Below are 21,528 nucleotides of genomic sequence, written 5' to 3' on the forward strand. Positions count from 1 at the left end.
AAGCGAAGCACAAACACGACAGTATGTTGAAGCGCCGGAACAACTAGCAAAGGTCCGCGAATCTCCCTTCGTATGTAAAATTGACCCCATTTACGCCTTGAGGCAGTGATCATCGTATGAAAACCTTAACGCGCGAACGAGCGCGGGATGTAATTTAGGCCAACTCGTTTGGTGACATTTAGGTTTGAACTTGCGACGCGTGGACAATATTCGCTCTCAAACTTAAAGGCCAGGACATATCCGCAACAGTGTCCACGCAGATGTTTATGTGTGCATCGCGGATCATGCTATAGTGGTCGTTGTTCATTTGTTCGAATTTTGATGTAAAAAGAGCTCGTTTGCGTTTGACCGCTATTTTACTTATAATAATAAAGCAGGGTTCTATCCATTTTTCTTTGCAGGAAAAGTAGTGAGCTGTCACCACTGGCGAAATGGCTTGGTGCGCTATGCTTGATTTATTTCCTTGTGCTGCTTTCGTGCATTTTCTAAACTTTTGAAGCTAGGTTTTTCATTACGTACCTAGCTTCAAAAGTTTAGAAAATGCACGAAAGCAGCACAAGGAAATTTGTCACAAGCTCGAGCACGCGCACTAAATTGTTGTCTTTTAGGTTTTCCTTGTGCGAGCGCTTTTATTACAAGACTAGCTTCCCCTTATATCGTCCGCCTCTAAACAAAAACAAAAAAAAAAGGTTTTCCTTATCGAAACGTACATTTTTCGACAAAGTAATATCGGCGTTGGAGGACGTCAGAAAGATGGTGAATTACGCCATTTAGTAAGCTAGGAAAGAAATTCTGGTAGACGTTCGCACTAGCACAGATAGACATCTGCTTGCATTAAAGATGTGCCTGATCATTCCTAATATCCATGCAAGGTTTTCATATTTCTGAAGGACGATTGCCGTCGGTGCTGGGTCTGAACAAATTTCGGCCATTTCTCACACGATTCGAAAGTCGCGCGTCCGTTTTGCGCGCTAAGCGACGCCGTCGAGTGGACGTCACTGCCTGTCTATGGCCCGTCCTGGCCGGGCTGAGCTGCTGGCCGCTGCTCTCTGATCCTGTCGAGGCGGGGACAGCAAGGTTCCGCAGCACTTGCGTCGACGCGTCCCTCCGCCACACTCGTCTGCCGCTATATTAAGCTTAAGTACTGCGCGATATTGAACATTATGAATGCGCTAAGTTGCTGGCAACTTCCGCTACTCCCCGCACTCGCTTGGCGATAGCGACATCTGAGTCATTGGCGGCTTCACCAGAAAGTGCAGCGCAGAGATGTCGTCCCAAAGATGCGCGAATCGGTGGAAGCCATGTGTTTTTACTGCGACGTCAACCTTGACCGCACCTTCGTCTTTTTTTCCTCCGTACAGGTTCTGTAGCCCCTTCTGTTTTTGACCAGAAACGTCAACAGCAGCAGCAGCAACAACAACAGCAGCAGCAGCAAGGGGGCCCCAAGCCGCGCAAGACGACGCAGATGACGATCCAGCTGGGCGGCCCCGAAGCAGGCGGCTACTGCGGACCGCAAGGACAGACCGGGGTAATGCACGTGCCCGAGAAGGTGTTCCCGCACCCAAACGTGCCGGCTTCACAGCAGGAGGCCGAGCCGGACCCTCGCAAATACACCGGCGGAAGCATCCCGTCCAGGTCCTTCAGGATGCTCCAGGCCATGACGGGAGAGAACACCGGTGAGGCTTGGCGCCCACTTCCGGCCCATCTCTTTGATCTTGAGTAGAAAGACTGCTGTGAACCTCTTTTGATGGCGCGAGGGAGCTTTGTCTTCCATCGCTGTGAGCATTTTCCCTACTCAGTAGCGTGAGAGTGGTAACAATTCTCTTTTAATCTTACCCCCCCCCCCCCCCCCCCTTGCGAACTTCACGCGGAACAGCGAATAAGCATGCATTTTATTATGCCTTGTTTTCAGGCAAATAATTCCCTTCCGTTTTTAAAGCAAGCTCACGTCTAAATGATTTATGAGAATATGACCGACGCGTTTTCAACTAGGTGAAACAAAAAAAGTATGTTGTTACTAAACCAAAGAAAAATTAGACATTCGAGGTGGTCATGTTTAAGTCTGCATTTATAGCTGATACTGATACAAGCAGGTAATTTTCGCATTGGTGAGTCATCGTAAAGAGTAGCAATGTACTAACTGCAATGCCGCAAACGAGGTCATGGGGTTATCCCCTTCCGTTGTATTAAGATTCACAGCACGTGAAGAAAACCTGTTGCGCCTGCGTATTTCTCGCTGGACGTCTAGGTCAGGCGTTAAAAAACAATAGTTTTTTATCGTGAAGCAGCAAACGCGCAAGGACAGCAGTCCAGTGCACATTGTTGTTCGGCTCTTAATCTGCGTAAATCTCGTCCTGCGCAAAGTTTCGCATGCATGTGGATGCTGCTTACAACTTTAATTAAGGAGCCGTACTGTAACAAATGATGTTGGTATTAAACTGAAGGAGTTGGCTGCACTATCCACAAGTGGCCAAGACATCCCATTATTGTTAGATTAGCTTTTTCGCAGAGTGTTCGTTTGAGATAACACAAAAAGCTGTCAGCATATGAAAGTTTCAACGCCTTCTGGTTCTCTGTCTCTGTCGTAATCTGCTTTTTAAAGATACAATGCGCATCGAGGGGAAATTATCTGTAGGTGCCAAAGGCACGAACCGAACGCAGGAGCTGAATTTCGGACCATGCGCACCTCCATCTGCCGTACGCACATTCGTCTGCATTCAGCCGCGCTTTCCGTACAGTCGTTGGCACCTGAGTTGGAGGTAACTTGTCTTTTCCACATGGCTTGCTGAGTGCGTGGGCTTACTCTTTCACATTTACTATTACTATTCGCTGTGCGCTGTGCGCTTCGCTTCCAGCCTCAGAGAGCGACGAGCGAAACCCGTGACGAAAAATACTTGCTGTGCAGTAAGCTGCACGCATGGCGCGTCACTGATTCTCTTCATCGCTGAAAGTTATAGGTTCTATAGTCGCGAACAAAACTTAGAAGAAACGACGCCTGGTGAGACACAAGAGGCGCAAGACAATACTCAGCATGTGCTCTGAAGCAGACAACGTCGCTTCATTCGCGCCCCGCTATTCCCCTGGTTATCCCCCTAACCGATGGCATCGCCGTGTTATAAACCTCGCTGTTAGGAAGCGCGCGGCTGAAGCCGTCAAGACGAGTGTGCGGAGGCCTATGCCGTATCACATTAAACGTTGGAAACTTGTATGCGCCGTCGGCAGCTGAGTGCAGAATGCGGTCATCGTACATTGATTGCTTCTTATTTGCTTTCTGCCCGCAGGAGACGGTGGCACGGACTTTTGAAACCCGGGCTTGAAGGCGGATGATTACGCAGCGTTACTTTGGGAGCCGACGGCGCGATGCGGCTGGGGCATCTGCCCGGCTGAATCAAGCGCCACTTCCGTCCCTTCTCCCGCTACTCGAGAGTTTAAGACTTGTTGAGTTTGTTATTTTTTTCTTTATCTCTCCCTTTCTTTCAATCTTGTTATGTTTTCCTCCTTTGTTGTTGAGACATGTCGGTGACACGCGTTTCCTTCTCTCAGCGGACATTAACGTGAAATACTACTTCCTTCTCTACCGCAGCCAGACATCGCAGGAGAATTACCTCAAATATGCTTCACATTTTCGTCGTTTAACAACCGCCGCAGAGGTGTCGTGAAAGGGTTGTAATGGCAGCACGTGCAAAAAAGAGAGAGAGAGAAGCAGCGAGAGTAAGATGGAGAATACTTATTACCAGCTTTAAATTCGACCTATTGGCATCAAGCGCTGCTCCAATGCTGGTCGGTGCTGAACTTTCAAAAGCACCAACCTAACCAAGCTTTTGTTGGTGTCTTGCCGCCTTTGCACAGAATTGATTTCATTGTGTTGCACTATAGATCCATTGCCTAATTGCTTTACACGCGCTGAATGCTGTTCGTTTCGTTTTCGCCGAGAGAGTCGAGCTTAGCTTGAGCGATCTTTGCGCAAATTTACATTGAGCTTAAGCGTGTTTCTGTCTGTTGTTCTTAACTGAGCTAGGAAGCTCAGTTTAAATGCTCACTGTAGTTTCTAGTCATCAAGGTGCTGCCTATCTGCAATATTTGCACCCATCGTGACAGCAGCCTCAAGTTGTATTTTGTTTAAAAATGAAAAAAAAAAGAAAGATAATACTATATTCTCGTTCTTGTTGATCAAAAGGTATAAACCTCAGAAATGAGCAATCACTTGGCTTAAGTATTTTGCTTACAACAGTTTTAGTACAGCTTAGAGGGATACTTTATTCATATAACGAAAGAATAAACCTAATTACTTCAGAGCATGTGCGTGTGGTCGTACGTGACCCCTTTCCCACACGCGAAAAGAGGGAGAGAGAGCACGCAGGAAAGCCCGCTTTAACTCTCTCTTTTACAATTTTTTCATTTGCGTCGTATAGTAACCTATTTATCGAATCTAGCGCGCGCGTGGCGCGCGAAACTGTCATTTCTGCTCTATGATCCAAGTGCCTTCACACGTCGTAAAATTAGACAATAAAACAAATGAAAAGCCCGTGATACCTCAGCAGTCTGTGTTCTTCCTGTTCTTTCGCGCTGTCACTCACGGCTGACACCGCCGCAGCACACAGATTCTTACTGGTGGTGCCCACGAAACAAAGGAGCAGAGTTTCAAGTAGTCAAAAGGCGACTGCCTGACGCTAACAGTTGTCTCGTGTTTAACGCGAGCTGCTTCGAGACAGTGTTTACGCAGGCCAGACCCTGCTAGTCGCCTGTCGTCAGTCGAGAAGGGCTCGAGAGAACGTGTGTTGGGACTCTTGCAATCAACTGACGTCGCGATCGACGAGAAAGCTGGACTGTCGTTCGTCGCGCTCGGTTTTTAATTCACTCGAGGCCACACCACGTGGGCGACCGGATCGTCTCTTCCTTCTTCCAATGATGCAACGATGCGTTTCGAATCGCCCGAGCAGCAGAGATAAGCGCGGTGGCTCCATTGCGTCGTCCTCGATTCGGGCCCCGAGGGGAGGGCGCAACAACGACATGAGCGCCGCGAAAGCATGTCGTCATTGCGCAACCTATCAGCCGGGCTAAAGCGAGGGAGGGAGGAGAGACACAATCGGAATGAGGGGGGGGTCTAAGCCAGTTACTAAGCGGCGGGATACACATTTCCTCGTTCTTTTTGTCTTCCAGAATGCGCCGTTCGTTATTCCTCTCCAGTTCTTCCTTTTATTTTGTTTTTCCCTCTCCCCTTCTTTCTATCTCACATTCTGGAGCTCGCAGCGCTCTCTCTGCGGCGACACGACGTGCACACGGCTCGATTCTTGCATTACAACCGCTATCTGGGGCTGTCGTGTTATATATATATCGGTCGGTCTGCTTCCATGCAGGGACAAGGCGGAAATATGGACGAGGCCTCGAGAGAGAGCGCGCGCGCCTCAGATTCCCCAGATTGAAAAGGCCCGGAGAGCGCTTTTCACTTCCGGTATCGACTTTCATTACAACCCGAAGCGGCGCAGCTCATAACACCTGCGGGTGTACACAGTCTCAGTTTTTCCGCCTGCTGAGCGCTCGCGCGTTTTCGCGGTAAGCGGTCAGGTATAACCAGCACCGCCGCTGAGACAGACGCTCGAGTGAGCGATTTCGGCGGCACTAATGCTCGGCGGCCCCAGGAAAGCCCCGAGCACGACGGATGGGCGAAGGCAAGCGGCTGCCGTGCACAGCCGTAAGCGCTCGAATAGTCGATCATTTCCTGCTTTGTCGAACGCGCGCGGGCCATCGCTACTGCTGCGCTGTTTTTCTTCATTTCGTCGTTAATCGAGCGTTATACAATAGCGAAGCCTTTCGGGACTTGGCCGCGACGGCAAGCGGCTTCGTGATGCATCCCTGTTGTGCCTCCGCTGCCCGCCGCGGATTTCCTTTTTGATGCGTTTTTTTCCTCGCCCGTGCGCGAGCCGCTCAGTCCGGATCGCGTAGGCGTCGTCGGGTCGTGCGCTCTGGGAAAGACAGCAGCTGCTGGCGGCGTTGGAAAACAGTTCCTGTTTACTGTGGGAGAGAATGAATCGGTCGCAGAGCCTTTTTGTTTCTTCTGACTCGGAGGCCAGCGCGTGAGCTGGGAGGCGAGAAACACAAGTCTTGTGCTGATGCGTCTGCTTATTTTTCTTCAGTAAGCCTAAGCCAGCTGAATGGTGAACGACAAACGAGGTGCAACCGCCGAGTGTTCTTGAGTCGTTGCAGTGACATCGGCTGCACGAAGCTTGCGTGTTGACGACATGTTATAATAGAGCATCGTGGCGCGCTATTGTGTTAGTGTATTGACTCTCGTCTTTTTATCGAGCGTGCTGAATGATAACATCACTTCTTACGTAAAATGAACATTTGTTTCTGCAACAGCTCCATGGGCCTGTAGTGAAGACTTCAGTTTATGCAGAGAATTTCCTGTAAGTACAGTTTTGCAGTGGAACCGATGCATAAAGTGACAAGTCAACTGCCTTGGTCTTCAGCAGCAGGCCTGACACGCGCAACACACCAAGCCAGCAGGCAGGCATCAGCACATGGTCAAGAATGTGACATTTATAAACGCACTAACTATAGAAGCTCGAATACAAGAAAGTAATCCTTTTAATAACATACGGACAAAGCTTCAAGCACAGTAAATGCAATAAGCCAAGTGAAATAGAAGAGGAATGATCAGTTGTGCCCCCATAAGTGAAGATTGGCTTTTTGCCTCAAGTTGGTTTGGTTTGTGGTGTTTAACGTCCCATTGCGACACAGGCTATGAAAGACGTCGTGGCGGAAGGCTCCGGAAATTTCGATCACCTGGTGTTCTTAACGTGCACTAACATCGCACAGAACACGGGCGCCTTGCTTTTCACCTCCACCTAAAAGCGGCCACCATGGCCACGATTCGATCCCGCGTCCTTGGGAACAGTAGTCGAGCTCCGTAACCACTGAGTCACTGTGGCGGGGTTTTCTTCAAGTTGAGCAAGGAGGTTAGTTGTCTACTATATCTACTCTATCTAGCACATATACTATCTCTGTAGATATCTGCGATTTATGCTATATCAGGCTAAAATACAAAGGATTGGAAATTCGCTATAGAATGAACTGCATTTCATACGAGGCTCTTGTTAGTTTTTGCCTCTGATGTTTAAGCACACCCGTATTACTAAATGCACGTATTTAAAATGCTGCTCCGTCAGTTTTGTATTGCTGCCATTGCACATACGGCGGATGATGTTATAACTATTAAAATGGCCTTCGTGTTTTGCCATTCTTTGTTATCGGAAAGCGTTACCAAGCGGTATACTCGGTCACTAGTAGTTTGCGTTAACTCTTTCATCTGACCTTTATACCACGGCCAGCCGCTGTCGTTACAACGCTATCGTATTTCGTTTTGTACAAGTGATTCCACTTAATGAGGTACATCACGTCCAAAGCAGACGCGGGCTTCAATCTATAGTGTCCCTGGAGGATCGCACAGTTACGCCTTCAGAAGTTTTACTCGCATTATGTAAGCTCAATTTACAGAAATTGTTTCAAGCCCGTTAAAGAGCAGCCGCCAAGAATAATAAGCGAAGCGAACACAGTAAATACGCGGGGAATGAAGCAATGGGTCTTTATTAAGCAGCGCATTGCTTTAGACGTCGCCGAACGTTTGCTCAGAAACACTGCCCTCAAAGCGCCGCTTTAAGAGAACAAATTGGCAACTAGTAGTGCGATAAGCAGCTTCCTCTGACGACGCAATTCACTGCGGTTCAAGCCATTCAACGCAGAAGCCGGGAGTGATGAGGCCGCACGCAGGATGTGTCTTGATGCTTCGAAGTAAAAAAATGGTTCCAAGAAAACAGAAGTAGGCGGCTCGAAGTAAACGCAGATTCCATTCTTGCAGGAGATGAGACTAGCGCATCCAGCGATGAAAGCTTGAAGAAACATGTGCTGCAAAACATCGTCGTTTCTCCTTCAGCATTATTAAATCGCTTCGGGTTAAAGAGTAGAGGTAACAAAAAAAAAATAATAATAAACTCGTACATACTCCGTTTCTAAAACTTGAGGTTCACATTTGATGAGGCTGAAACTACCTGAAATAGCCATTCACTGCCAAAGAATGCTAGGATGTTAATTATTTTTCCGACATGTTTGATGGATCGAGTTGCTGTCATGCTTACGAAACTAGTACTAGGGTAAACCATAGACAGCGCTTAAATCTCAGCTAGGAAAAAAACGAATATTAGGGTTTGCTTTGGTTTGTGCCGATTAAACGTCCCAAATGGACTCAGGCTACGATTGCTATGGAAATGAAGTCAACTGAAAATGAAGCCAGCTTTCCCTTCGGGTCCTATATAACGCATTTGATCGCCATTGCATTGCTTTCCTGACAGAGGCCGTGCGTTCAATAGTTACTCGAAATGTGCTTCAGTAGTAAAGTAATATTAGTTAAATAACTTTCATCATTATCAATTCTCTTTCAGAAGCCTTTTAAATTTGCTCAGGGTGCCAATTCTAACGCGGTATCTTACAATATATATATATATACCAGGTGTCTGAGCTAAATGTAACAGCGTTTAAAGAAACAGTGAAAAAAACGTGAGAGCTGTTGCGTGTCGGCTAGCCCAGACTGAAGCATCTTTACGTGGCCGAAGTTAAGTAACTAGTTAACACTGTTTCGTTAACTTTTTAATTTTGGTTTGGGGAACACTGTCAGTTTTAGTGTTTATCTAGCTTTAGTTATTGGCTTTCAAGGAAAGCTATTACTGACCAGTTGTTAGTTCATAGGTCTCGAACGGTCCATGCACAATGCTTCATCGTTTATAGCACTCCAGATAAGAGCATTTTGTTCTCTGAGACACGACTCGGGACGCTGAAGTGGTACCGCTGACACGTCAAGGCTTTCCTTAACGCGATAGCGTTAAAGGCCCCGTTCATCAGAAAATCCGGCGTCGGCGTTGTGAACGAATTATCACGGGCATGGCTCTGGTGGGGTGGCTGACAGCTGGCATGGAGCTGAGTATTAAGATGGGCAGAAAAAAAAAAACGAAACTATTTACGTGAACGAAAGCTTGCTCAAACATTTCGCTAAAATGTTTTTTAACACCGTCTATAAAATCTATGTTGACGCTGTGTTCTCGAAACTAATAATTACAAATCAGACAGTTGGTATTTGCTAATTAATTATTCTTGGAGAAAAAATACTGCAGTCTAGGCCGCGCGACTATCTACAGCTCTCAAAGGAGGAGAAAGATGAGGAGGAAAGGCAGGGAGGTTAACCAGTAAAAGCAACCGGTTTGCTACCCTGCACTGGGGGAAGGGGATGAGTGGATACAAAAGTTGTGAGAGAGGGATAGTTGAAGTTAATGCAGTCACATAAAAGACACACCACATCACATCACGTTACAGTCATGTCATAGCAAACTCATAGTCTTTCGATTAGGCCTGTGCTTCTCATAAAGCGGAGCAGTGCCTGGGAGGCCTTCGCCGCATACGATCGCCGTGGCTAGGGACCTAAAATCTTAGTTTCACTCAATGGGTGTCCATCGAAATTCTCCAGCGAATGGCACAGACACTTCCTTTCCTCACTGTATATCGGGCGCTCACAAAGAAAGTGGCCTATAGACTCGTCGTATCCACAGTTTGTACATGTAGGGCTCCATTTGTTATGCCTATCATAAAAGAATACGAGTTTGTGAATGCTACACCCACCCACAGGCGGCACAGCAAAGTTTCTTCGCGTCGGGGTAGGCCAGGTGGAAGGCGGAGCTTCAGGTCAGGGTCCAGGGATTTTAAGCGGCAGTTCGCAAACTGGCCAGAATTCGACAAGGAGAGTGTGTGTTCCCGCGCAAGTGCGCGAAGCCTGCCCGCTGCGTCTGTCCTGGAAAAGGGAATCAATACACAATCGCCGTCTTGGTGGGCTATTCGTGCGACTTCGTCCGCCCGAAGATTGCCCGCTATGCCGCTGTGTCCTGGAAGCCACTGGAAGATGATGTCATGTCCTCCATTAATTGCACAGGGATGAATTTGTCATATTTCCGCAACGAGTTGTTCATGAGCTCCACGGCGAAGAGCCGCTTTTAATGCTTGCAGGGCTGCTTTTGAGTCTGTGAAAATAGACCACCGCTGGGGGCTCTGCTGACTGATATGCCTAATTGCGACACGAAGAGCGGTTAGCTCTGCAGCTGTTGAAGAAGTCGGGTGAATTGTCCTAACTTTTATTTCTATATTAATTGAGGGTATAACCATGGAGCCTGAAGAACGCACGGCATTCACTGAACCATCGGCGTAGACGTGCAAACGATTTGCACGTCTCTCAGTTTGTTTCACTGGGGTTAGGGGCACACCGCTTTTTTAGGAGCTTGGTTAAATTTAGCTCGGAAATCAGCGAATACCCTTTAACGTTTTCAACTATATATAAATTCTTTAACTTCTTAACTTAAGTTCTTTAACTATATAACTATAGACAGTTTGCTTTTGACTAATGGGTCAGGGAAATTAAAAAAAGATGTCACACAACTCCTATTTTATTCTAACAACAGTTTTGGACGGTGGACCGTCCTTCTTCAGGGCTGAATTTAGAATTCTACCCTGTAGAAGGACTGTCCACTATCCGAAACTGTTGTTAGAATAAAATAGGATAATCGGGAAAGTTGTGTGACATCCATGTATAGACCGGGTGTTTCATCGAATTGTTTAAAATACTCCTGAAAATAGTGGATTCAAAATATAAATAATATAATAATAGTAACAAACTTTTGGCCGCAGCGGACGCAGTATGCTAGAAAATTCTTCTAATTATCAAGCTGCATGATTAACTCAACCCATTTATTATCTTTTTAACTATCGCCGTTAGGTGGTTGGACCCAACGGGGAGTTCTAAGCCGTGAATAAGATAATATCATATCAATTTTTGAAACTAAGGAAAACTCATTTTGCTTTGTTTTGCCGTGCAGCGCGAAGGAATTTTCCCGCACGAAACCGAAGCTGAGTGTAACAGAGACGTAAAAAGCTCAGTGCAGAAGTGGCGGCCGGCGATGGCTACGGCACTCAGTTCGAACTACAATCCGTATTGCGCCACGTCATGACACATAATTCTGCCTCACAACATGGTTTTTGGGAAAGGCCAGTCATTGCTAGCTGCGTCTTGGTTGCTTTTAAGAGCGACGGAGCGAAATAAAGAGCATGACACGTCACAGCAGAGCAGGCAGATCGAATTTGGCGCCGTTGCCACGTCATCCTTTCACCACCGGACGTCGCTTTTGTACCGAGCATTTCTGCGCGTCTCTTGGGTTCAGTTTCTTTCTTACGGAAAAAAAGCATCGGATTTGCTCGCACTGCAGGGCATTCGAAAATGCGTTATTTTTTTTTTTTTATTGAAAAACTTGTGATCGTTGCCCATTGAGAGTAATTACCCAATCAGATTATTTAAAACTTTATTATTCGGCTTCAGTTTATCAGCCGGGTTATTAGAGGAGGTTTGCAGCATATTGTGTCCGCCGAAGTATAGAATATATCTCTGCAAAGTGTTCTTTTTTTTTTTTTCTATTTCAAAGCTACTATTTTTAGGAATTTTCGGAAGTGCTCGCCCAAACACCCGATGTTTGTCCGTACCGACACGTAGGTTTACTTTCTTCTATAGAAATTGGTCCCCCAAACAAACGTCGGTGCATGTGGAAGCGCATTTATTTTTATTTTTTTGACGGTCAGCGTGTGTTGTGTATATTAATTGCTGCGGCAGCCGCAGAATACAACTCAGCGTTGAAAGGCTCCATTCCCACTTGTCGTTGGCGCATTCTACCGTGGATCACTTTGGAGAAATGGTCGTCTATTTCCCAAGACCGCAAAGACACGCGGGCGTGAAACAAATAGCAGAAGTGCCGAGTGGCCGTTCATGAGCTCTCTGGCGTCGTCACACGTGCGGAGCCAGAAGTCAAAAGCAAGGATGACGTTGACAGGTTTTAAGGCGAAAGCTTTTAATGGCTCATGCTGTCGTGGACAAAGTGTGTCCAACTTTTGCGGCATTCTGATTGGCTGAGGCGGGATGCGTTCCTGCCATCGGCAATGCCACACTTGAAAGCGCGCCAAGGAACGCCGCGCGACCGGAGCGATGGTGTACCGTCCAAACTCACACTTGCCGGAGAAAGTGTGATTGATATTGCGCCTTTCCTTTCCTGTAAGCCAATTATAATTATATGTAGCACTGCAACGAATGCCGACAAGAGGCTAACGATGGGAGGCAAATTATAGAATAGGAAGGGTAGGTTTACGCCATTCTCCTCTTAAGATACATTTAAGAGGCCCTCTAATTTTTGTCCGATGCCAGAGGTGTCAAGGGCCGAAAGTTAGTGAAGCATTTCATATCTCATGTGTTAAAACGCATGTATGATGCAATGTGATCCCGTCACCAAGACCGATGGGCGTTTAATGGAGCCTTCTGCAAGATAATCCAAAGTGACACGATGCCTTGAGCGTCACAAAAGTCTTCGCCAAGCATAGCATAATACAGAACTTCCTCATCCGCCATACTCCACTGATGTCTCCTTTCCTGTTGCCGGTATGGTTGGGCGCCTGTGTCCACACTTCTAATGCGCTGTGCTATAGAGTTGTACACGGAGTTCCGCCAACACCTGGTGTGTTGATTTATGTCTGGGAATGCACAGTCACCGCAGCGCCGTAGCTGAAAACTACGAGGCATACGACCACAAAATCCACTTCGACGGAGCTATATAGGAGTCTTGCGCTGGAGTTTTGAATACGGGACCACCGCCTCGTGGCGACAAAGAAAAAGCTGACTGGGTTAGTACAACGGCGCCTGTGCGTATGCTGCCTATCTCGCAGGCATTCTACGTCGACTCGCACTTTTTTCTGCCCATTCGTGATCGTGAAAAGACTCGAAGTGTCTCACTGACTTCGTTGTGAGCCGGCGGTGGCCTAAAATTAAAAAAAAAAAAGTATCAGTGCGCGTGCCTTCCGGCTATATTTTCAAAGCATGCGGCAGCGATCTTGCCGTGTACCTATCGTCACTGTCGCCACTGCCTTGCGTCGTAAGGTGCCGCGAACAAGTTAGTTTTCTACTCTATCGCTAACACCCGCAAGAAAAGGGGCTACAGCGTGGTTCGTAAACGGGCGATTCGGTGTACGGATTCCAGAGAAACGCGCCACTCGCTTTATGCCGGCTACTCCCCTAGTTCTAACCTTAAATATATAGAATATAGTCAGCTATGTACACGTGTTTATTCGTGATCGCGAGAGGAACTGTCTGTTATATGCTATTGTTTTCGTCAGCTTCGCAAGTAAAAATTGCGCGGCAAGCAACTGAGGTGAAGACAACAAACTATAGAGCTCACTTTAAAATTTTGATATCTCAACCAATAATTGAGAGCAGGAGCTCACTTTCAAGAGGAAGCAGCAATAAACGGCATTTGGTTCATAATCATGATTAATAAGGAGCTGACAATAGCATTCCCATCATAAAATGCACCGCGTTCGAGCTGTCAGTGCATACTAAAATGCGAAAATCGGCACTGTGCTAACAGGTAACAGCTAACAGGTAACAGCGCTGGCTCGAGTTTTGCAAGCACGCAAGTTAAAGGCAAGTCAGTCGAGCAGTGGAATGAGAAATGGAATATATATATATATATATATATATATATATATATATATATATATATATATATATATGATACCGACAGACAAACGCCGGGACTCCTGCCTCGGTGTACTTCGAAAGTTGTTCAAGTTGCTGAAGTCGCAGCAACAGCCGTGTGACATTGCAGTTCGTGGACCGAGTTTCCCAAAATAGGAGCGTGGCTGATCAGCTGACTGGGCTTTAGGAAGCAAAAACCAGCGTAGGGCCAAGATAAAAGTTCAGGGGCATACATGCAGTAAACGCAATCCAAGGGCCCATGCACAGCCGGTGCAAGACGCTATCAGAAGGACCGCCTGAGCCTCAAAGGAGTTATTTGCACGGCTTAAAGCCCTGTTGCGGTCTTGTGAATTCATGCGCCTCAGCCTAGTTGTATGTAAAAATTTCGTAGAGCTAGTATACGACACATGCCTGGCTGTCGACTGGCAGCGCACTGAGACTGCGTCTCCGATTCCTGCATATCGTACAATACCTGAGATTGGGTTGTTCTGGTCATTTGTATCGTTTTTCACATCGTGACTACCCTGAAATCATTTTCAGCGCTTTACATTCGTTGTAACCCGTGCCGTAATACCGAATGCTGTGGGTTCATACCAACTGCATACATTCGGATGCAGGCGCCAGGTGTTTGTACTAGATGCCTAAGGGTGCATTTTAGAGCCATTTTCGCAGCACAAGGAGCCTGTTGTATAAGAAACCGAAAGTAATCCGCGCATTAGGCTCCTACTCGAGTCGTAGCACATTCAGTAGACACGAGGAAGTGTTAATCACTCCCTGAGGACAATTCCCCCTTCTTACATCCATGATTACGTGCATCCATGAGTACGCTTCCATTTGAGTGTCATGCCACTGTAGCGCTGCAACACGTCAGCACCAGACGTCTCGCATCTGTACCGAACTTTCCTTGCGGCTAATGCACATAGTTTCGGTTTCTCGCAAAAAAAAAAAAATCATGTACAAGAATTTATTGCGTTGAAGAGCACTGATATCTTGAAAACAAAGCCCAAACAAAGACAAGGACGACACAGAAGTAGACAGGACGGGCGCTACCAACTAGCCCAAACGAAACACCTGTAGCGTTCAAGTTTTAAGTTGTTTCAAAAACCGATATGGCTAACCTTTTTTCCAGCTTGAAACTTCCGATTGCCACTAATTGCCGAACTGCGCAAAAAAAAAGGTTAATTAGAGAGATTTAGTACTTAGCAGTATAAACAGAGGGTTTTGCAGCAAGAGGTGTCCGTCGTGGCCTAAAGCTTATGCCGGCAAACATTTGTTTTTCATTTAGAACTATATTCGCTAAACCCCCGAATGATACCGAAAATTAAGAACACGTTCGCCGCTAAATCAGAACACGCATTTTTCACCAGAGGCATTATCAACAGGCCTCTTGGCATTAACGCACGTTCCTCTCCCCGTTATTTAAGCCCGCGACCATGAGCGGGTAGCAACGTGCAGAAAAGCGGAATTTTAGCGCTCACACTAATCATAGCCCACTGGGTGTCCGTGGCGGCAGCGAAGCCACTATCCTGTCTGTCAACTAGCTGCCGACCAGAAGGGTCGCGCAGCATTGCAGGGACTTGGTAGGGTGGCGTGACGGCGCCGGCTGGACAGCCTCGAATGACAGCACGAGGAGTGCAACGCACAACGTACGCTACGCTGCCACCGGAACATCAAGCACAGGATGTACTGCTCAGGATATGGGTTTGTGGGTGCACTACCGGGCGACCTCCCCAACTCGCAAACGCTCTCCGTCGGCTCTCTTCTGTTAGCTGGTGGCCTTTGAGCGCGCTCGCATCACGACGCCGCGTCCGCGGCAGCGACACGAGCGAAATAGACCTTGCACGGCATCGCAAACGTCTGTCGCTCCTCGTATCCGCGCGCGTCCGGGTACAGGCCGGGGGCGGCCTGTCAAGATTCGTTGCTTCCGAGAACATTGTTTTGACGGCGTCGGCGGATATGTGCGACCTACATCTCATATGCGCGCACGAGGCAGCGTAAGCTTTAAAATGGCGCAGCCAGATGAAAGGCTCGATACGCGTGCGCTGCCTGTTGATTATGTACCATTCCGGAAGAAGGTGCACGCAGAGGGGAGTGATAGATGGCCAGTCGCGGGCGTTGTTGATGTGGTCACGACTCTCCGTCTTGAGAAGCCGCTAGGCGAAAAGGAAAAGGGGATAAGATGCATACTGAGAGGAAAGGCAAATGGGGTCCTGTTGCCTTGATGGAAGACGAGTTGTTTCAAGTAAAAGTAGTATAGCATGCTCGAAGGCGACTATAGGCGATGACATAAGACGATAGATGATGAGCTGCTGCCGACGATAGGTAGCTCGCTAGCTCAGGAGACGCCCCGAGCTGGGAGTGTGTCGATACTATACCGATCCGCGCAGATTGTAGCAATCAATGAATAATCACTGCTGTACTATAGATGTAGTGAAACGGCTCAGTTTATTAATATTTTTATGGTTCCAAATTTTAACACATGTACCGCTATGATTTACCTTTATGAATATACGAGCAAGAAACGCAGTACTGTCTTCTGTTGTGATGATGATGATGACCTGAGACAAAATGGCACGTACCCACGGCGGTGGATTGGCCAGGGTGCATTGTAGATTGTAAATTTTTATGTGCATGGACCGGAGTATTCAGATAAATATGGATGTTTAACTAGAATTTGGAAAAAATAAAAAGGAAAAGAAAAGGTAATGAAATCGTACCTAGCATAGGAATCTACCTGATGAAATTATGTAATCATGAATAAAATCGCACACTGGTTTTAAGGCATGTCCCTTGACGCTTGCCCCAAAGGAGAGGAGAACTGGAATGGTTAGTGGAAGGCCTAATCTCGAGAGACGAGTTGCTAAGAAAATTTTGCGGAGAGATGCGAACCTCCGGCAGAAGAAAAAAATGATCTATGGATTCATTTTCTTTGCAAGACTCACAGAGGTTAGTAGTGGATAGCCCCGAACGACATAAATACAGATTTAGTTTCGGTAATCTCCAGCGCAAGAGAGTCATAGACACTTCACATAGCCTTGGAACACACATGCGGCCACGCCAAGGTCCTCTGAGGTGTTGGTAATCTGGTGCAGACAGGAGAGGCTCGTTACTGAGGTGATGGAGATGTTGGAAATTTTGAAATCGTGCTAAAGTTAAGTAAACGGTATTAAGTATGAATGGAACAAGAGGTCCACTAAGAGCGGATTTTGCTAAAACAAATCAGCCCTTTCATTATATGTAATACCACAGTGGCCTGGGACCCATTCAAAACGCAAATCTGAAATGTGAGGAGGAAGGAAAAAATAAAAAGAACGGCAAAGCAGAGTGTCCTTCGAATTTTCGAGCGATGACAGCACGGATAGGCTGTCAGAAAGAAAAATGACCTTAGAAATATTACTAGGGATTTTAGTCAAGGCCAACTCAATGGCCAGAAACTCAGCAGCGAAAATTGGCGTATAGTCTGGGACCCGAAATGAATAACTCCAGTCAAGAGCCTGGGAGTATATGCCTATAGCTGCTTTTTCATCCTGCTGAGACGCATCTGTAAAAATGGTAATATGGCTCGGAGAATTGTCTAGATAATCCTCTATAAGGGCATTTAATACATTGGCAGACAAATGCTTAGCATTCCCTGGGAGGGGGTCATCAAATGAAATTATAGTATCAGGCCGCCGGTGGTCAACTTGTACTAAAGAGGCTATTGATACGGAAAGTTTCGACTGCAGGGAATTCGTAAACACAACCTGAGAGAGCTTATACCCAGGCCAAATATTATCAAAGAAGTAATATTATCAAGAGCTAATACTGCACTGCGGTAAGCCTTTGGACGAGCTGCTGCTATTTTTTTTTTTTTTTTGTTCAAAGCTACAGCCGAATACGACAAGCGTCGGGACTCCTGGTGAGCCTTCATTACCGTTCCTAAAGCATCCATTTCAACTGAGCATCGTCCTTAAATCCCTTCAGGTCCAGCTCCTCTCTTATGAAGCTATCCAATCAAACACAAGGCACATCCATCCAAGATCAACAGCCAACCACACACATCCCTGCACAGCGAGCATGGTGCATAAGATTTTATAGTAATGTTTCAGTAGGCGCGGTCGCTCCTCTTGTCAGATTGTGGGAACGGCAAGGATACCCCTTCATACTTCAGTACAGCTGCACGGTGGTGCAGGCGGATTCTTCTGCGCACAAGTGGAACGTACGGCGTCGCAGGCGCCGGCTTCCAACAACGGCGGCCGGCCCACTGTTTAACACGGCTCTTCACGGATGTGGGCAAAAGTTTTATCGCTCGGTCCCATTCTTGTCCCGAACAGCTGCGGCATCGTGACGGGCAGTCGCTATCAGCAGATTCGCCCGGGAAAGGATTAATCTCGTCCAACGAAACATGGGGAGACGCTGCTGGACATTCCTACGCTTGGAAACGCACTCTCATCTAACATCGGCTGGTCGGACGACGCGCTAACAGCCCGCCAGCTGTACGGTCGCAACAGCGTGTAGAGCCGAACTAATATGACCGGCGACAGAGAGACAAGGGAAGGAAAAGCTGGGCAAGTGCGAGTCCCAGCGGTACAACCCTGATTATTAAGAGTATTCGCAGCGCTTAAAATAAAAAAGACGACACACAGAGAAGAACAGTTTGTGTCGTTCTCCGTGTGTCGTCCTTTAGCGCGGCAAATCCTTTTAGTAACTGTGAACCAACAAGCCTAGTGTGAAGTTTTTCTGCAACCCTGATTCTCGGCACCACACACTACGGTTCATGTCACATTTATACCAAGTTCATCTGTGTCAAAAAATATTTGCAGAAATAATTCCCCAGCGCGATGAACAAAATTTTCTGCAAAATTCTTTTATATACTGTAACTAACTAAAACTACTAATTAACTTCTCTGTGGTTAGTTTCAATGGGGAGCTCGAAGCCGTGAGCAATACGGTGCCATATCAGTTTTTGAAACGAAGAACTCATTTTCTAAGGCCCTGCAGAGCGAAGAAACCTGACGATTTTGATCGTACGAAACCCTGACATGGCACCAGGCCCACGTCATCGGATGGTCAGAACAGTTGCAAAACGACCTTGATCTTTTCTATGCGTCACTGAGCGTTCGCTTCACCCTGTTCAATACGACAAAAAACGAACCGTAATTACAGTTATTAAATGCATACCACAGGCGGCCAACACAACTCTGTCCACGTTTTTGTCCGTTCTCAGGCCCCCTTCGAACCACCTATTCCCAAACATACTATACCATATATTGCTGTGGCACTTAGCAGACTTCCTACACATAAAATAAACACCCATCGACTAATCTACGTGCGAGATCGTGCTAGCTTTCCGGAATTGAGAATACTCACGCGTTGACCCTAAGCTAATTCCACCGAGACTCTAGGAAAGCGGCGCACCACCTCAGGTAGAGTTAAACGACGCTTTCTTTGTTTCTTCTTTCTCTTACATGTATCCATCCCAGCTCTGGTCTTTTTATGTGTGCCTTCTGTGGGGGCAACTCATTATTTTTCCGGCCAGCAGTTCATCTCTCCAACGACACCTCCTGGAGAGACGGCCAGACATACCTCAGCGCGGCTGGCTAGCGATGGATGATTACATACCCAAAAATTATGGACGTTTTCTGCGAAAATTTTCGAGCGTAATTTTATCCCATTTTGCATAACTTTACGAGAACAAACAGTATATCCACAGATCCTCCCTCGTAAGGCTTTTAGTTTCTTCACATTTTCAAAAACCACACCCATTTGTGCTCGTTGGCAGTCTCTATTACTTCAGAGTGTAGAAGAAACTTCACAACTAAAGTTCTACTACGCACCGGGAGCTTAGACCACTTCTACCAATATGCGCATAAAATCATCGTACACAAGTAGACAGTTGCCTCCCAATTGTTTCCAAAAACGCAGCCCATTGGTTTTCTATGGCAATTTTAGCTATTCAATAGTGGCCGCGAATCAAAATCTTAGACCATTCCCATCAACATACGCATAACAGCACCATCGATCCTGGATATCCATCTCAAAAGGGATCGCTGAATAGTTTGATATATCCAAGTTCGATATATAAAACATGAGAAGGCATGAGCTTCTTTGTAACACAGAAGCGTCAATGCGAAGTAGCAAATCTAGCGGCACTTTTCCTGCAGCGATGTGCTCCACGCCGACGTACTGACACCCACCGCTCGCCTAGGGCATGGCGACCCGCGCGGCGCACGTACGCGCACCCGTGCAGAGGCTCACATCGCGGCAGACGCCGAAAAAAGGAGCGCACCCCTACGTGCCGCTCCGTGGACGCGGGCGCGTGCTCTAAATATTTGGTAGAGACAGATTGGAGCGTCGAAACTCACGCTGCTCACACCGAACGTCTAGCGCCGCTTGGTACATGTGCCGTTGGTGTTGAGGTTTACATCAAAACTACTGCGGTTGGACTTTGGGAAACGCCACAGCTCACTAGAAATGTAGTTCTGTTATTGACACTTTATAAATGCTATAATAACACAAATAAATCAAATCAAATCAAATCAGATTTTATTTTCCTTTGCACAAAGTACAAGGATGTACAAAGCACTGTACAGCTGATTTATTTGTCTTCAGTAGAGAAGCATGCCATGCGACAATTGCGGTAAGCCTTCCCTCAGCTAGGCTGGCTTCACCACGTGACAACTGATTCATTCAACGCTGGCTTTTCCGCATCGCAGCAGTGTCACGTCGCAAGCAAGCACGGCAGGCAGAAGGCCACTTTCAAGCGGACTCGACGTTTACCGCATCAAGCTGGTTTACACAGTTAGCCAAGTCAGGAGCTGCCCAATATTGCGCAGACGATCCAGCTTCGTTTGCGAAAAACAGTTGTCACGATGTCTTCAGGAAAAGCGCACCTTGCAGGGGTACGGCGAGCAGTTTGATATATGAATGCTCTATTTAGCGGGCGTTCGATAAACGCGAGCACGACTCCTATGCTGTTGCATAGAAATTTCAAGATTTTGTTCTGAGAGTTCAATATAAGCAATAATTCGATATATCCAGGATCGACTGTATGAACAGCATATGCAAAAAGTTGGCAGTGGCTTAGCTCAGCTATGCCAGGATATACGTAGCGACAGATACCGTCTTTTCCGAAAGTAACCAGGCTGCATGGTTTGCTTCTCGCTTGTATTCTAAAGCACACGTGGACTCACAGAAGATCACAACATGTTAAAAAGTGAGGACAGGAGCTCGTAATTACTATACACATATTAGCAGCTTCAATAGTGATACGAATTTTCTGTTACACGACTGAGAAGCAGAACACGCAGCCTGGTTACTTTTGGCAAAGACGGTACGTTTCCCTGGTTGAGCTTGTTGCGGTCATTCATATTTAACTATGAGAAACAGCTTTACTTACGCCTAGGGGCACTTTGGACCCGTATAGTGAGATGAGGCGAAAGCGTGTGTTGCGCGGTGTTCTGAAGCCTTGCACTACGGCACCTCATTCGCTCTATTTTCAATCCAGCCGTCCTCCTTTTCCGTACGACACGGTTAAGGCGTCCGCGGCGAATTGTGACAGGTACTGCGCCTTTTTTTTTTCCTGCAAAGCAATTTGAAACGCCGCTGACGCCTGCTGCATTGAGTCTGCTTCCATATGCTGTGTGGTGCGGAGTTCGAGGAAGCGCCAAATGAAAGGCGCCGCACGGACGCCTGGATCGAACGCCCGGCGGATTCAACTTCGTATGTGCATGAATCCCCCGATGACGCTGCCGCCAGTGGTGACCGAAGCGGTGGCCTTGTGGTAGCGCGTCCGCACCGCATTTGGGGGGTACCAGGTTCGATGCCTGGTGCCGCCGGGTAGCCACTGGTTTTTCAGTAGGTACAAGGTTTTCTACGTCCTGGTGCTCGGCTCTTTGGGGGGAAATGCTTGGTAAAGGGCTCATAGGTAGGTCCCAAAAAGGGTC

At 47.1% G+C, this 21,528-nt stretch overlaps 1 protein-coding gene across 1 annotated transcript in view; it reads left to right on the forward strand.

Annotated features, from left to right (window-relative positions):
• Window positions 1-4,524, forward strand: part of LOC146203078 (uncharacterized) — a 67,713-nt gene extending 63,189 nt beyond the window's left edge. The window contains exons 8-9 of the mRNA XM_084588502.1: window positions 1,362-1,676; window positions 3,282-4,524. Coding sequence (XP_084444628.1) covers window positions 1,362-1,676; window positions 3,282-3,304 — 338 coding nt within the window. The 3' untranslated portion in view covers window positions 3,305-4,524. The remainder of the gene's footprint in view (window positions 1-1,361; window positions 1,677-3,281) is intronic.
• The last annotated feature ends 17,004 nt before the right edge of the window (window positions 4,525-21,528 follow it).

This window comes from Amblyomma maculatum, chromosome 1 (assembly GCF_055883805.1).
Source record: "Amblyomma maculatum isolate TAMU_Amacu chromosome 1, ASM5588380v1, whole genome shotgun sequence".
Lineage (NCBI taxonomy): Eukaryota > Metazoa > Arthropoda > Arachnida > Ixodida > Ixodidae > Amblyomma > Amblyomma maculatum.